This window comes from Watersipora subatra, chromosome 7, assembly GCF_963576615.1.
Source record: "Watersipora subatra chromosome 7, tzWatSuba1.1, whole genome shotgun sequence".
NCBI lineage: Eukaryota > Metazoa > Bryozoa > Gymnolaemata > Cheilostomatida > Watersiporidae > Watersipora > Watersipora subatra.
In genome coordinates this window covers 63,003,885-63,022,024 of record NC_088714.1, presented here as the reverse complement: position 1 = coordinate 63,022,024, position 18,140 = coordinate 63,003,885, and the positions used below count along the sequence as shown (strand labels likewise).

At 32.0% G+C, this 18,140-nt stretch overlaps 1 protein-coding gene across 1 annotated transcript; it reads right to left on the bottom strand.

Moving 5' to 3' along the window:
* Positions 1 to 483: 483 nt before the first annotated feature.
* On the bottom strand, positions 484 to 11,634 carry LOC137400976 (uncharacterized). Its single transcript, XM_068087314.1, has 6 exons — positions 11,524 to 11,634; positions 10,680 to 10,722; positions 6,733 to 6,915; positions 5,327 to 5,422; positions 3,269 to 3,452; positions 484 to 655 (listed from the first exon to the last, which is right to left on the bottom strand). Exons 1-6 carry the CDS (start codon positions 11,632 to 11,634, stop codon positions 484 to 486), a joined length of 789 nt encoding a protein of 262 aa, XP_067943415.1.
* Positions 11,635 to 18,140: the final 6,506 nt, after the last annotated feature.

Genomic DNA, 18,140 nt, shown 5'->3' with positions numbered 1-18,140 from the left:
CTGGTGTATTCATTGATTGACTGTTTAATTGAGAGTAAGGGATGCCTGCAGTTTCCTTTACCCTACAATGCTGTTGCGTATTGTTATTATATTCTTAATGGTGTCTTGCTTATGATGAAACAAAATCTATAAAATCAGTCAAAACATTTCAAGATTGAGTTAAAAACATATAGAAAAAGATTATCTGTTACTTTATTAAATTATGATGTTAGTATAGTCACGCAGCATGCTAATTAAAAGAAACCTACCGATTTGTTCTTTTCTAGGTGAAATATTGGAGACACGTGTTAAAGAAATTATGCGTTTGAAATAAGAATGTTGATAGCCTAATACAAATAAAAGAAATTGCCAGTAAGAAGAGTTGATTTACAAGAAATTACATAAGAAAACAAAATAATGGAAAGTTTGGAGCTTCAAAACCCAATTGAAAGTCAAAACCCATTTTGAGTTTCCATTATTGCATGGTGTATTTATTAATGGTGATTACTGTGTGCAGACCACACATGTAATGGCTTTGTTTGCTCTGTATGGTGGGCACGGAACTCCTTGACTGCAACTAACTGTGTTGAAATGAAACCGTGCATCATTCTTATTCTCTTCGTCGATGTACTCAGGCTCAGCATCAACACACTCAAATGTCGACCTTCCTTGAGCACTATGCCAGGCAGACATCAAGTAGCCTAACACGGAAATATAATAGTCTTACTGAAGTTTTTCTAGGCTTTGTTCTTGTAGCAGAAAGTGTCATTCCTTTTGTAACATTGAATATAGAAAGCCTAGTAAGCACCCTTACTAAGTATGTTGCAAACGTAAGTTGGTGGAGTTAAGAAATTTTGCTGAGCGCTTAGTTATCATCACGCGGCCTCTGCTTGCTCACTTAATAACGTTTATGTATATGCCAAAAAATTTACCTAGACTAGTATCGATTGCACAAGCTTATAACAAGTTAATATTCCTAAATAATCAACCATGACCATATACATAGTTTTGGAAATAGCAAATATTAGTCAAATATGTACTATGATAATATTTTAATTGGCAATAAAGCAAAGGTATCTATATCCATATTGTAAAATGATAGTTAGAATAATAATATCTAGAGCAATAATAATAATATTGTTAATATGAAGAATAAGAAAAATGAGCATCAACTCAGCATGTACATATAACTAAGATAAAAAAGTGAAACAATTGTATGCCAAACAATTTTAAATGTTTTAGAAAAAAATTCTTGCACATCAAATTCTTCACATTTTAATGAACTTTCGAAGCTTTTAATTAAATGCTTGTTGAAGGTTACACAAAAACATACAAAAGTGGGTAATAATTTCATCTGTGTAGATTTCACAGCTGCACAGTAGCAATCAATTATGGAAAATATGTTCTACTAATTTAATCGATAAAACATAACCTACCTCATATTCAAATGTCCACTCATTGTTAGGACAGATCCTTTTTCCAGCAACCATGATTATACATATTGAAAAGATTATACAGCTTGAAAATAATGCTGGTGAAGCTTTTGAATTCCAATACATCGATATAACTGGTTTATTAAAAATTGTAGATACAATAAATTCAAACAAAGCCTCTGGCCTAGATCAAATTACTGCTAAATTTATGAAATCGGTTTCACAGAGTATTGCTTACCCTTTATGTAAGATTTTTAACAAATCACTAGAGACTGGGAAGGTACCTGATGCACTTAAAAAAGCTAAAATATTACCTTTGCACAAAGGGGGTTCTTTAAATGAATGCGGTAACTTTCGTCCAATTTCAATTCTACCAGTCTTTAGTAAAATATTGGAAAAACTTGTTAATCAACAAATTGTTGATTATTTAGAAAATAAATCACTTTTATATAAAAACCAATTTGGATTCAGAAGAGCTAGAGGCACATCTGATGCCATCTCAACTTTTACTAACCAAATTCTAGAATCGTTTGACCGAAGTGAATGTGTTATAGGAATTTTTATAGATTTCAGGAAGGCCTTTGATACGATCGATCACGCAATATTATTTAAAAAACTAGAGCAATTTAATTTTAGTGAGTTAACCATCAGATGGATACAAAGCTATTTAACCCGCCGAACCCAAACAACAAAAATTAATGATACTTTTTCTAACGCTGACAATTTGACTTGTGGCGTACCTCAGGGCTCGGTGCTAGGCCCGACTTTATTCTTAATTTACATAAATGATCTTTGTGATTGTTTAACTCATCTAACTCCTATATTGTATGCTGATGATACCAATTTGTTTATGAGTTCAAAGAACCTAAACGACGATTTACCTAAAGTCCAATCTGATCTTGAAAAACTAGCTGATTGGTGTCAAACGAACAAATTAACCATTAACTTTGACAAAACCTGTTTTACTGTTTTTAAAAATTACCAGAGCAAAATTAAATTTGATCAGCCTATTCTTTTTAATAACACTTTTATTAAAGCAATTGATGAAGTCAAATTTCTTGGAGTGTCAATTGATAAAAATTTGAACTGGTCTTCCCACGCTCGTAAGCTTTTATTAGATTTACGGCCTATATCAGGCATCTTTTACCGCATAAGTGCTTTCATTCCAAAAAAATTGCTGATTATGCTTTATTACACACTTATTCACTCCAAATTATGCTATTCAATAGAAACTTATGGCAATGCATCCAAAATTCATCTTAGCAAAATAATACAGTTTCAAAAGAAAATTGTCAGAATCATTAACCGTAAGCCATTTGGATTTCCAACAAACGATTTATTTAAAACCTCTGATATTTTAACTATTGATAAATTGCATAAATATAAGTTGCTTATTCAAGCCCATAAATTATTTTACTCAAAATGTGATCCAGCACTACCATTTTATAATACTCGTCATCAATTACTTTCTCTTCCCGTACCTAATCATCTAACTTTAGCCGGTCAACGATCCTCAAACTTTGCAACACCTGCGCTGTGGAATCGACTACCTAATTCAATAAGATCAATAAAATGTCTCGGTAAATATAAGGTGGAATTGAGGCACCATCTCCAGTCTGGAGAGTGAGTGTTACGGTCTGGTTTTTGTGCTGCTGACTCGGGCTCGCGTACCACTGGCTTTGCCATTTCGCAATGGGCCCCATCATCATTTCTTACTTATTGTTATTTTTTCACGCATTGGTTAATTATATTTTGTCTCGAGTATTAATTCAATTGTGTAATCTTTAAAGGTGAAATAAAACACACACACACACACACACACATATGTTCTGGTTTTTACATGGCAAACAGCGCACGGAGCATTTTGGTTATGGGCAGAATTGCTGAATATGCCAAAGCTTTCCGACTCATATTCTGTACCGGCTATATAACTGAAGTTGTTAGAAACTGAATTGCCACTATTGTATTCAGCATCATACACCATGTATTGGTAGTTAGTTCCACCTCCATTATTTCCTAGCTGAGCTCGTCCTGTGAAACCTAAAAGTATGTGCCAATGGTAAAACCCATTAAATTTAATCTGTTTTTATGTTGTGACACGATACCTAGAGACATCTACTTTCTAAAAACAAAAACTCTCTCATTTAGGCTTCTTGTCTAACTAGTAATTCTTGTCTGTGGTAGACTCGTGAATTGCACCTCTCAATCTACAAAATGTTATGTAACCAGTTTCATAGTAAAAGGGAAAATGATTTTGCTTGGTATTCATTGTAAGTTTTTAAGCATCAGTTTTATTATTTGATTAAATGTTGCTTTTTAAAAAAACGTGATATCTGTAGATACCCAGTATAACTTATCAGAATATTAAACTACAATCTCATTTGTACAGGTGTGCACGGAAAAATATTTTTATTAGCAACTAAAAAATAATGCCTAAGCTTCATTAAAATCATGAATCTACAATGTCAACTGCAAGAAACAGTTATGCAAGGAACTGTTTATACATACAAGATGTCATGACATTTAAATGTATCTATAAACATCTGATGCTATATAATACAATTACGCGTTATTTTCATGAAATAACTAACACCCAAACTTCGAGCTAAAGGTTCCATATAAATGAGCACTACAATCATTGTGTGAAGGCCACTAGTTACCACCAACTCACTTAGAAGTTGTCATCTCAAAATATTAGCAAACTTTGATGGAAAGCTGCTATTGCGTGACCATAGCTGGGAGCTTTTGGTTGTATGCATTTTCATGTAATATCTACCATTTATGGCTATTATTTTTTGGGGATTTCAATGCAAAAAACCATTCATTCTGCCAATTAAGATCCTTTCACCCTTTTATGCTGTAAAACCGCCATGCATATTAAGTTATTTCTAAATTTAACTATTTTTCATTAATTTGATGTATGCAGCTATCAAAATTACATTTTGAGTTTGCTACACAGCAAGGAGTAGTAAAAAACATACAGTTTATGATGACAGTCGTAAACTCTAACAAATTAGTAGTTTGACTTTCGACTGATTTAATCATTTTAAAACAAAACATTACTATTTTTTTTGTAAATATCTTCCTTTTAACTAGGGAGTGAATTTTATATGCTAACTTGAACAGGCAGAAAATAGCTACGTAACATGCCATACATAAAAATAATAAAATGTTGAGTCAGGTAAAAACCAAGCCAATGATCTCAATAAAATTAAAATATGCCTAAATGGTAGAAGAGCTTCAAATTTTCATTTGAAAGTAAATGTACGACACAAAGTTTCAGACTCTATACTGAAGTTTTTCAACAGTTTTTACAGAACTTTTAATAAACTTCTGACGAGTTTTAAGGATTCTGAAATATTTTTATTCTTGCAATTCCAACATGTTGCTTCGACTATTTAATAACACCTATTCTGTCAATGTGTATTACACTGAGTGCAGGCATATCAGTATGCTTTGTATTTCAGAGGTGTAATTCAAAATACTAAAAATGTTTCAAAAGGCAACACAGCTTGTCCAAAGTAATGTTTTTCTAAAAAAGAAGAGCTATGTTGAACAATTGTTTATTTTCTGGTGTTTATTGTTATCGTTGCAGCTATATTTTTGCCTTAACTTTGTTTAGTTTTTATTTAGAATATAACTGAGTCAACATTGATGAATTTTAGTTGAAAGTAGAAGTATCACTTGCAGGTTTGAAAGTTTGAGCTGACTTGCACCTTAAATGTTTGAAATTAGGCTTCACCTTGTTTAGCAAAAAAAAACTTTTTATGCAAAGTTTTTTTGAATAAATCTTTGTATTTCTATAAATATTAATTTGGACCAGTTTCACCACTCCAGCCTATAAAAATTATTTTTATATATAAGCAGGGCATCAGATCCACATGTGGTTAATTCCCATCTGACTCAAACAGCACCGCCTAATGCATTTCCAGGATCACCTTCTGGACCAGTTTCGCCAATTATCCTCTGCAGGACCTTCAACACCTGGTTCTCCCGGGTCACCCGACACACTTAAAGAACCAAAAATTGGTAGATTATGCAATTACTTCAAACACTCTACAAACTAAAAATTTGAGAAGCTTAATAGGATCTGTGAAGTGAGGCACCAAAAATTTTTAACGCAGTTTAATTTTGAAGACTAATGTAAATCCATTGGAAGATAACTTTGACAAAAATCCAAAGTTAAAATTGGAAACAGTTCTTAGCAATATTACACAGATTGCACAATTGATAGTCAATATTAGAGAATTTCCAATCATCTCGTTTACAAAAATAAGCTCATAATGTTTAAGTTTTCTAACGTACAAAAGTGTTGGTATTGGTTTGAATTAAGTATATTCTGCTGATCACTTTAAAATATACTCTTGAGGTTAAAAATTTAAGTTCATAACTTTTAACTCAACTCCTGATAGAACTGTACCTTCTGATTTGAGTTAAATATGTTTGTTTAAACTACAATACTGATGAGTTTGACAAAAGAAATGTGTGCAAAGATTTATTTGCAAATATTGTAAAGTTACTGGTAGTACCTAGTATGCAAGCATTTTTTATTACAATTAAAAATGGAAAACATTCTAAAGAACAGTAAGTTTTGTTTGAGGAGAGGTGTCGGTAGCCTGTGAACTTCTTAGTAAAGTAATTGAATGTGGAAAACTAAATACGTGACATAGTCATTGGGTTTCCTAAAAGTTTAGTCTAGTAAGAAGTTTTAACGAGTAAAGTATTATATGAGTGGCGTTGTTCTATACTGCCACATAACTAGTTAACTCCATTGTTAGCTTTCAGCAAAGTGTTTCATAAAAATAGCATTTCATTGATATATTTCAGTAAATTAGTGTTTAATGTGTCGTTTTAGTGTTTTCGAATGTTTTCTTGGATGTCACGACTCAAAAACTCTGGACATCGTCAAAATTATATTTTTATATTTCTGCATGTTGCTACCACCGTACTAGTACATCTATATACATGTATTTTCTAGCACTGATGGTGTTGGTCATGGTGATGCAGTGCTAACATGGTAATTATCTAACCTGCTGGTAGTTTATAGTATATTAAAAGTGAATCTGTGGATCATACATTTGCTTTCTTCATTATTTACTCACATTCTAAAGTAAATACAAGAAGAGGGCGGTTTATTTTTATTAAGTTTCAGAGTGTGACATTGTACTCTTGAAATTACAGAGACACCTACCATCAAAGTAGTTTATTAATTGCTTGTATTGAAATGCAAAAAATTGAGCAGATTTTTTTCTTTTAAAGTATTTGTAAAAAATTAGACCCATACAATCTAGACATCCAAAAACTTCCTATACAGTCTTACCTTTTTCTCCATCTCTACCAGGAACTCCATCTCTACCAGAATTTCCATCTCTTCCGGGCAAACCATCTGCTCCATCTCTACCATCTGCTCCATTCTCTCCTTTTGCTCTTTCATTACCATCTGCTCCATCTTGTCCATTTCTACAGGCAATGCCGGGTGATCCTGGTGGTCCAGGTGGCCTCACTAATTGAAGAAAAACATCATGCATAACTCTAAAACGGTGTGTTGCATGTATTAGTAAGTGGAAACAGTTGAAAGATAAATACTAGCATTGATTATCTTTGTCGAATCTTGTTGAAAACTTTTGAGTAGGAATACAATCATCAATTAGCTTTTAATTCCTTTTCATTTTAAATTTGTTTAATTTTCACTAGACGCTTTTACTTATTGTACAGTTTCTAAAATATGAATTATTAGATAGTTTAAAGTAAATTTACAAAATTTGTAAAAGGTTTTTTAGTTGTGAATTAAAATAGGTATAGATATTCAGTCATATCCTTATGATTATTTTATGATTAAACTAGCATTTTAGTTTTAAGTTAAAGCCAAATATCTGTTTTTTTCCAAAGCATTCTTTTTAATTTTTGTTACAGCTTTATGTTTCCTAAAACAAAATTCAACTTGGTTATCTGAGATGTACATAGTTTTTGATTGATTATCATTAATAACAGTAGGCCTATTCACTTTAAAGTTATTCTGATGACGTAGCAGGTGATGTTAGAAATATAAGAAAATGCACTGAGAACTTCCCACACAAACAAAAGGACATTGTTTGTACGTGGAAATGCTATTGCCAAACTTAGGTAATAGCTGCAATTGTTTTTGGTGCCATTAAAATGATTAAAGAAGCATGATACTAACAGAAGTATTAAGTACTAACATTATTAAATTTCAAAGTTTCATCCAATATACACAAATATAAAAATGCAAAGTTTTATTTAAACAATCGTGTTTATTAATGTTGGATGTGAAGTTCTTTTCAGTCAGTTCAATTTCTTTTCAGAAATTCCTTTTCAGTCCTGTTCCCTACTATTTCGGGAGAAGTTGTGTTCATTTTGGCCTGAGACCAATCATTTCGGGTCACTTTCTGAGTAAGTTTATTGATACTCCTTTTATGTAGATAGTTTTTTAGAAGCTTTTTTCCAAAAGAAAAGAGTCTGTAGTTGATTTTGATACTAGAGTTGTGGTTGGATAAAAACATTTTACCAGGCCAATCCTGTGTTAGACATCAACTTCTTCAACTCAGGAGGTCGCCATTTTGAATACATTTACTGAAAGTCGTTGCTAGATTTCTGAGTCCATCTAACAAAATTATAAGTTCAGATGAACAATTCAACAGTGAAAACGATTCACAACAACATAATGATAAAATATTAGCAGAATAAGGTGAGTTCTAAATGTATTACAGCAGAACTATTGATTAGTATATTTTTTATTTCAAAGTTTTTTTTTTAGTTTATAAAACATTCTATAGTTTTTTGGTAGATACAAAAAACATAGTATATGCATTTACTTTTAGATATTGTTGTGCAAAATATTTGGAAGCCAGAAAATTATGCCGTTTATATATAATAATTTTTATTATCGTTATGCTGTTTATTGTAGGTGTGGTTAGAAATGTTAGTGATGATTCTTTAACTAATGGCAAAGATGGTATGCCCAAAGCGTCCACACATGTCAGTGATAACCAGCAATGGATAGTTATAGTTTATGAACATTTATTTTATACTTTTTTTGATAAACTTCCTTTTTCTACTCATTTTGATACACATTCTTTTACTCATTTTCATGCGTTTTTCAAATGATATCAGTTTTGTACTCAAGCTGTTTGCATAATGTGTGTCTTATTATCATAACTGCAATAATGTTTGTTTGGAGTAATTTGTAGAATGAAAATGTTGTCTTTATAAATTGTATTTATGATATAAAGACATACATGTAACAAACGAATAAATTGAACTATGGATCAGACGCTCTTTTATGCCATAATGTTGCATACAGGCTGATATCTTCAGTCTACTGGTTAGAACTCCAAATTCTTTTGCAACTTGCTCCTAACATATTTTTCTGTCATTCTAATATCTTATTAAAGTGTCATCAACCAAGAAGTTTACTGGTAGTAGCAACCAAACATAGACTTTCGGTTTTCAAAACATATATTGATTTGAACCTTATCAATAACATATTATATAAGTTAACTTAATAGACCTATATTAGTATCAAATTGTAGCTAAAAATGTTACCAACAAGTTGCAAAAAACTATTTTAAATTATATGCAATACAATATAATTTATGCCCAATCAAATTCAACTGACTCAATTAATAATAACAGGTGTGAAAAATTAATTAGGCCTGGCAGGTGGTCAACTGGAAAATAATTAGGGTTGAAAGGGTTAATAAAAAAGATGATTTTGCATACACTGTTTGAGTGTGGAAAAATGAGCTCAACTTATAGTTAAAGAAAGTTGAATCAAGCTAGTAAAAGTACTAGCAAAATAAAAAAACAATAACATTTATTTTTATTATTTCGATGCAGAACATTATTCAAAATGCAAAAAATGTTACAAAATATTACGGTCATGATTTGATAACTCTATATAACAGTATTTGATATTTCGGATGAAGAGAATGAAATAGATATTATCACAGTAAAAACTGATCAAGTAACTAGGGAATGTAGATATAAGTAGATTATGATGCTATTCTTAGGAGGCTTGCTTTGTGACACGTTTCATCATATCAAAGGGATATGCATGCCCATGTCACTTGCACATTGACTTGTATTTTGATCCATGCGCATGCGGTTGTCTATGAGGGCATTTTCCAATAATGCACTTGAATTTAAAAAAGTTGCCCACACACCAGAGCAGCCCGGAGTGTTTAAGATGTATGAAAAAATCACAATTATGTAGATACATGTTCATATACACAACTATTGATGTAGTTTTACATGATTACATTTTTTCACTGCATTGAATCAGTAACCACAATAGGTATGCACAGTATCCACAGTATTGTAATAAATCACTATTCACAATAGGAACAGAGCTGCCAGTGTTCACAACACTTTGCCATAAGGCAATGGCAAAAATATGATCACTGAAAAAAGGAATGACTATTAGAATCAACTGCTTTAGGAGTTGAAAAAGTCTTTATAAAGTAAGAGGCAAAAATAGCATTGTCAGTGTACGCGATCAACTCGTCCTTGTTAAAATATGCTTGGGCAAATAATCGGAGTAAATGCAGCAGGCTTGGTGCTTTCAGGAGAAATAGAAAATAGACACTGTCAGAGTAAGAGTTGTGATATCATCGGTAGCAGTAATCTAGCTTACTACTGGGTGCATAACATAAAATGACTAGGAATATACTGTAACACAATTATAGGAGCGACCTATGCAAAGAAAGTGTGAGGGAATGGGAGTGATTATAAGGAGATAACGTTTCCTCTTCATTGTTCAAAACTGTATAGAGAATCACAAGCCTTTCAAAGTTTGTTTGGGTTCAAAAACAAACAAACCTACATTGCTCCTTTTGCAGTAGTTTGATGCATATACTACCCACACAAAATAAATATTAAAGCAATGCAAGCTAGGTGTATTCACAAGGATTTGCAAGGAAAAATTAGATAAAATAACAGCTAGACTGATTTTAGTAATATTACTGTTACAAGTGTGATGGCCAATCCCAAGCACCATGAGAGATCGTCATGTGTAATCATTATTTGCATGATTATAACATGAAATAGTGAGAAGAGCAAAGAGTTGTATTGTGATATTGTGTTTGCAGTTGATTCTGATGCCTTGAGTTTGATTCCATGCGAGGCTATCATTTTTTCAGGTTCTAAAAATAGCTACGATTGGACGAACGGATCAAGCTTTTATCATAGTTAAATTGATTGTTTCTATAATTAGTACTAATATTAGTTAGTTAGATTACACTTTCTTACCTTTGTCTTTCCATGGATTGTTTCTTGCTACTGCTTCTTTAATCTATAAAAGTTGTAGCTTTCAAAATAATTGTTTGAGAGCAAAATAAGAGATATAAACATAAAACATTCAAATGGGGAAATTTGTAAAAAATGAGTTAAATTTTATAATGGGAATGTTCTCTATTGGTCACCGTTGATCTGTTGATTATGGGATTAACACAAAGGTATCTATTATAAGATATCATGTTGCTAAATAGTATACTTATGTATGAGAAAAAAAATGGGCAAGTATAAAAACATATTGTGACAAGATAAACATAGGTTGTAACTGTAATAAAATTACCTGATAACAACAAGAATATGGAAAAATGCATGATCTTGTGGCTAAAGAATATCATAGAAATGCACTCTGAATAAAAAATATACATCTGAAGTGATAATATTAGTTAGAATAACAGTAATAACTGAAATAGCACTAAGAGAATTATGAGATGATAACGATAACCATAGTATAGGTTAGATATGCTGCTAAATGACTGCTTGTGAAGTGGTAAAAGAATTATTTATTATCAAGCCTGTTCCTTTGAAATAGCAGAGACTAAAATCTTATTGTTGTATAACTAAGACAACAGACCTAGTTAGCCAACACAAGAAAATTATTTTATTGAAACGTGCTAAAAGTACATCAGGGTTCAACCTTTTTAAAGGGAGTAGCTTTTTAGGCAATAAATATCTCTAAATTATAAACACAGTTTTGTCATAAATATTGGATGAATATGAAAAGGCTGGGCACTCTACACCAGCATGGTAAAATCATTGGCAAAGAGAATACAAAAAGTCACCATAGTAAAAAACAACTTACAAATGTTTTTATTGAAGCAAACATTCCCTTCAAATCCTCAACATCGGCCTGCAACTGAGCCACCACTTCACTCTCTTCCACAGGATTTCCATTACAAGCAAACGCAATCATGATGGTCAGCAAAGTGACCAAAATTGGTTTGTCTGGTCTCTTCATTTTTTGCAACATAGTTTCATAAATCAATGACTCATTTTAGTGATAAACAAGTAAGTTTCGAATAACTGGGATGTAGTGATATACACCCACTTTGCTAGATTATGCAGACGTCAAGATGCATTTATAATTACCTCATCTATTTAAATCATAGACATTTTTATATCGATCACATAGATAGATATCTTACCTTCATCCAGGTCTTGGTCTAATAGATTCAGTATAACAATAGCTCACTTGCTACTCTATTTGTATAAACAGGCAATGATTTCATGTTTGAATAGTCACTGTACTCAATGTCATGAAACTAGCAAATAAAAATGTGACAAGTGTAACTAACTATCCAAACTCCTCTCATATGAGCCGGTACAACTAATAAGAAACTCAAACATGCTTATTATATGATAAGGTAACATGATAGTGCCTTGAAAAATAACTTTAACTTCCCTTCAACAAGAGGTAAAAATGTACTGGTTTACATTAATTATCATCCAACCAATTAGTTTCATAATAGATAATGTTGCAAATTTCTACAAAATGCATGTATGGTGGTATGTCTAAATTTTGCCTAGACAATTATCTAAACACACTTTAACAAACTCAATTACTTTGTAATGTAGATAAACTTGGTAGAATTCTTATGCGTGACAAAACCAAACAATTAATTCACCTGCAGCTATGAACCAATTTGGTTCTAAAAAGCAAAGGCTAACAGTTTTTTTTTTTAAATACTTTGATGAGCATTGTCATATTGTACAGAGTTAATATTTTTACAAATATTAGGGTTTTATTTAGCCACGCTAGGTTAACTATTTTTATAAAATTGGTATAAAACTGGCTAATGAGGCTTTGCGACACTACCGGTAAATAATTAACTTGTCCAATGAATAAATTTCATACATATATTCAGATTACATAAAAGCATTAAAATAGAATATTACGTTCAACCGCTTCCTGTGCAAAAACTAGGATTCAAAAATCTTCATGTCAGCTTCAAATAAATCTATATTAGACAAAAATTCAGGTCATGACCAAGCGTTGAGATAGTTCTATAACATCGGTTTATATTTCTTTGACAATGAAGGTATCAGAGGGTTGTAAGAACCATTTATGCATTATCTTTGTCACGTGAAATATTTAGTTTTCTTAATGCAGCCCCTGTAAATTCAAAACATTCAAACTATAGAAACACATTAAAAATAAACAACTTAAAGTTATTCGCCATTTGTTGGTAACACTGAGCGTGTTTTATCAGCCCTTTTTTCGACAAACGTTTTTTTCTATTTTGTTTAAAAAAGTCCTAACAGTTTGCGACTGTTCCTATTTAGACATATTGTGGCACTACTGCAAAATATGTTTCTGGTACGAGAAAATGCAATTTTTAGTGATAACCCCCATGAAGCCTTTTACTTGGTTCTGTTAACAAGCCGTGGCCACCGCCTTACTAGATAAGTAACACAGGTATTATTATATATGCAATGAACCAGCATATTTGTGCTTCCGTTTTTTCTCACTTAGGTTCACTCTTTGCTTTCTTACTTTCTCTCAACAAAAAAGATTTTTAATCAAAAGTAATAAGCTAAATAAGGTCAACATATCTGTCACACAAAGTTTTATATATAATTACCATTCGACCTAAAATGCTAACATACATGTAGTTTATGCTTGAAAAAATAACTTATCTATTTTACATGTCCTTTGTTGCAGTTATATTCCGGGTTTCTGTTACACTCTACCATGGCTTATTATTCACGGATTTTAAAATCTTGTTTGCTTGCCAGTACTTTAGTTTGTTCTTATTCTTCCTGATCAATTAAACGGGCTATCTTCTTTGTCTCGGGTATGAATATATTCAGCATATTTATTCTTTCTATATGGCCTCTACTCTCCTCAGCCACTAATTGCAAGATAAGATAATTGGATGAGTATATGAGAGTAGATGACACCTGTCACTTCCAAAAGTGCACTGAGCCACTCTTTCCCATTGGTTGTCTGTGTTAGTAGGAGCTATATATTAATTGCCGCAAATTTTCCTAAAAATAAACTTTTCGTTAAAATATTTTGAAGGTGTTGTGCGATGTGAAAATTTACAGTCAAATAGATCTACAAGTGTAGCACACAGGCATAAGTATTAAAGCGTATATAACACTTATATACTGTCTTCCTTTGATACGCATGATAACAGGTAACCTAATGCGCCCTAGTTTTTAGATCTATCTTTAATATTGCATCATTTTGCTAGCAATATACGCAATGCAATCCTTGGAAATTTTATACTTTAGAGATGTAGTTCTAAGAAATTTATTTCAGAATGAACGGTCTAATATTACAGACCATTCATGATTCATTCCTCTATTAATAAAAATTTCAGCAAAACATCGGCAAAAGAATAGTCAACATCAACCTATTCCAAGCATCAAGTTTAATTTGAATCATGCATCTTATGATATGTAATGGAATCAGCAAAAAGTTTTTGGGCAGATGCCATAGCTTTTTCCATCTTTCAAAATCAATATGTCAATTGAAATACTAATGGCTAACTGAAAACATTATAATAGCAAAAACATTGCATATAAATTACATATTTCCCCAAAAATACTAACACAGCCTATGCATGACATAAATTTTTACTCAGCTTTCCTCCAGTTATGTTGTGGGTTTTTGTTAAACTCTGAACCTGTGTATTTTTAATGGGAACCAAACCTTATTTTTTTCATGATTATTTTTTGCATTTGCTTTTTTAATCTTTTCTGGTTTAACCGGACAACTACATGTAATATAGTCATATTTGACTAGTGTTAATGTTCTATTAAACCTAATACATCTTCCTAACTGTATCAATTCAGACCATCTAGGGCATTGTATGATGAGAGAAAATACCATATAAAACAGGGAGCTTATCTTGTGTGGTTTATCCACACTTTTCTAAACTATTTACAAGCATGGTTTATCACTTTTCTAAAAAATGTTCAATGTTTCTGGTCGGGTACATGAATATACATGTAAATATTTTCAGTTTTTATTAACCTCATGTCAGCTAGATCTGTAGTCAAAGACTTATAACTTGAAAGGTATTTTTACAAGACCATTTTAAACACTTTCACCACTTCTAAGTTTAGTTTTCTTTACTGGAACAATAACCTTATTATAGCCAAATCGATGTAGCTAGATTTGGTGTAGCTTTGGTGTGATTTTAGTAGCTAGAATGGTGCTTTACCTTTTACATAGTCTGGTGATTCTCTATCTGAGCTTTACTTTGAAACTAAGCTGACTCAGCTCGTATTGCAATAACATGTAATGCATCTCTTACAAGCTCACACATCTCATCTTAATATCGCATCTCTTTGGTAGCAAAGAAAGACTCTTGTTTGCAGGTTGTTATGTAAGTTTGCTCTTTTTTCCTGTTCTGCCAAACAGGGTAGCCGATTTGTGTCAGGTATAGCCAATATTGGTTTATTCATTCTTTTTTTTTTAAATTTTTTTAACCTCTCACTTGAATTTAGTGGCTAAAAGACCATGTACAAGTCTTACTAAGGCGGAATAGCATCAGGTATTTCATATACGCAGTAGTTTAACCTTTTCAGGTCTTTAAGTTTTTTGGTACCAGCTGTTCCATTATTCATATTTCAAAACTCCTAACATAACGAGTAGTAGCTTAGTAGGTTTTCGTTAAAATATTTTAAATTAGTCACGAGATATGAAACCGAACTGCTGAACAAAATCTACAAATATTGTTCGATTGGTGTCGCTATTGCAAACAAAGTTATCTGAGTTGCTTTAAAATACACACATGTTATTCATTGATTACCTATATTTCGGCCAGTTGCTTTCCTATATACGTGCTTTTTCACTATAGATTTCTCATTTGCAATGAAACTTAGGTTATTTAGCTTGTATCATAATAACAAGTAATCCAGTTCCTTCCGTTCTTAGATCTATTACTGTTGTATTGCTTTGTTATCAAAAGATGTTGTGAATTTATCACATTGTTGGGTTATCTTTCAATAAATGTATTGAACCTTGGACATATTTGCATTCTAAAGAATGTTCATGGTTGACTTGGTCTCTCATATATTTCTCAACTAATAAAATGCTGAGCAGGAACCCCAAAATGAGATTTTTAGGCTTTACATTATGCAAATACAAGGTTTGAATTGAATCATGTATTTTCCGATATACCGTTAAACCTCTAGTTGAACGTCATCTATATTTTAACGCCACTTGTATATGACAACCACTGTAGGTTTAGGTTTGAAAAATACAATGCAACAATTTAAATAAGCATCAACTCTATTTGACCACCGTCTTGACCCTCTTTGATCTTGACGAACCCGTACTAGAAAGTGATTAGTAGAAAAATGTCCACAAAATCGTGCAATTAATGACCCTGCTCCACCAATAACCAATATAAATTTTGTTTTTCCATATATTATACATGTATTATTTAATCATGTTACTTGTTCTTTAACATACGTATGTTTGTAACATTTGATAGATTTTTATTAAACAAATTAGGAAGTTTGCCGGTTTCGGCTATAAATTTGATATCATCGTTAAGGTTATCTTAGCCTGACTTACAATGGACCATTTTTATATTGCTTCATAACCGTTTTTATATTGCACATACAAATTATGTTTTGGCTACACAGTCTAGCAAACACATCAATGCAATAATTGTACTTATTGTATTTAAAATAAAAAATTGTATTTATATTTGAAATGAAGAAAAAATGGAAAGCTCCAACCAATGGTACAACATTGTACAGGCCATAATATCATCACAAGTTAAGTACAAGCAATAGATATCCACTGGTAGCAATATTTATCGGTTCTCAATGCATATTTAATTATATATTTACAACAATTTAGAGGTGAGTTAGCAGGTTTATTGCATTCCAAATAGTTAATGTACAACCACAGTTGAGTGCAACATATAGGTTGCCCGTAAAGGGTTTGCTATGCACTTCGTTCATACAAAAGTTAAATTATTCCTCAGAAAATTCAGCTGACCTAGTTGAACGATGCCATGCCAGTGTGGACTGCCACTTTGGAAAAAGTGGTGCAAAACAGATGGCCATAGCGTTCGAGTCGAGGTTTTACAATACATTGTCAATTATACATACTTACTATATACCATAAGTGTTACCATATATATTATGCATTGGAACCATAAATGCTTGCACAATATGTGAATGTGAAAAATCTTGGCTAGCTTTTCTCTCTATTATGTTTCAAGCGTTTGCTAAGCTCTACCACTTTTTACCACCATTACTACCGCTTATTACTTGTTAATTTGTTTGGTTTCTACGATTTACTGCTTTGCATTGTTTTCCTTATTTTTAAATTTTAAGACTAGCTATGGTCATCCTTGATCTGTTTTATTTTTCTGCTGAAGTGATGCAATGTTCCAACTCTTTCACTTCAGAATGTTTCAGAGACTAAATAAGGCCAGGGAGTTCCATAAAAGAACAATTACACTTTAATTAGCGGTATTCACACTTTTCATCCTCGGTCACAGCCATATTGTAGCTGAGACAGAGATTGTACACTTTGCCGTAAAGTGATACAGATTTACGATGAAAGTTCTTTCCAACACATCTAAGAAAAAACACCAACGTACCTGTTCAGTACATCTCCGGCCATCATGTTCTTTTTTGTAGCTGTGACCAAAATGTACAGCCTGTGTGTGAGGTCTTTAACAAAACTTTCTGGAACATGTTCTGTTAAAGTTTTTTTGCACTTGTCATTTTACTCAACCGCAACCATTTTTCTCAGACTTACATGCTAGTATTTAATAAAAGCCATCACTATAACGTATCAAAGGTTTTTACCCTTTTGCCATCATCTAAGTTTAAAAAAAGATAACATACGTTTGGCACTCAGAACATTTGGCACTTTATTGAGTCATTTGAACAGTTAATTTAAATACGAGAAAACTAAATTAGAGCTTTTTTATATCACTTCTAACTTTTGGTCAGTACCAGAACTAAATGCCCAAAAATATTTGTAAGTTTGATAGACTGAGCCGGGCCAGTGAGCGTCTTATAGGTGAGATTCATAGCTGCTTTAATATTTGATCTTCATGCATAACCTGTTTTGAGATTCACTATTCGAAGGCTTTCTTAAAATAGTCTGTTTTTGCTTTTTCACATTGAAGCTCAGCTGACTCAGCCCATATTATTAATAGCAGGTAATCCAACTCCTAAGGTTATTAGCTCTTTTCTCAATATTGGTAATTTTCAAAAAACCTCAATTGGGGTCGTTTGAATGTCTTATATGGTAACTCTCACGCAGGAAAAATTATGCATTTCATAAAATATATTTGGAACTATTAAAAATAATTTATTTGCTAAAAACTTCTACTTAGTAAATACATTCAAAGACAGCTGTCTTACAATTACTTTTAGCAGCGCTCTGAGAAACGCCATGTTTAACATTTCTCCAAATTAGTTCAATAATAAAGT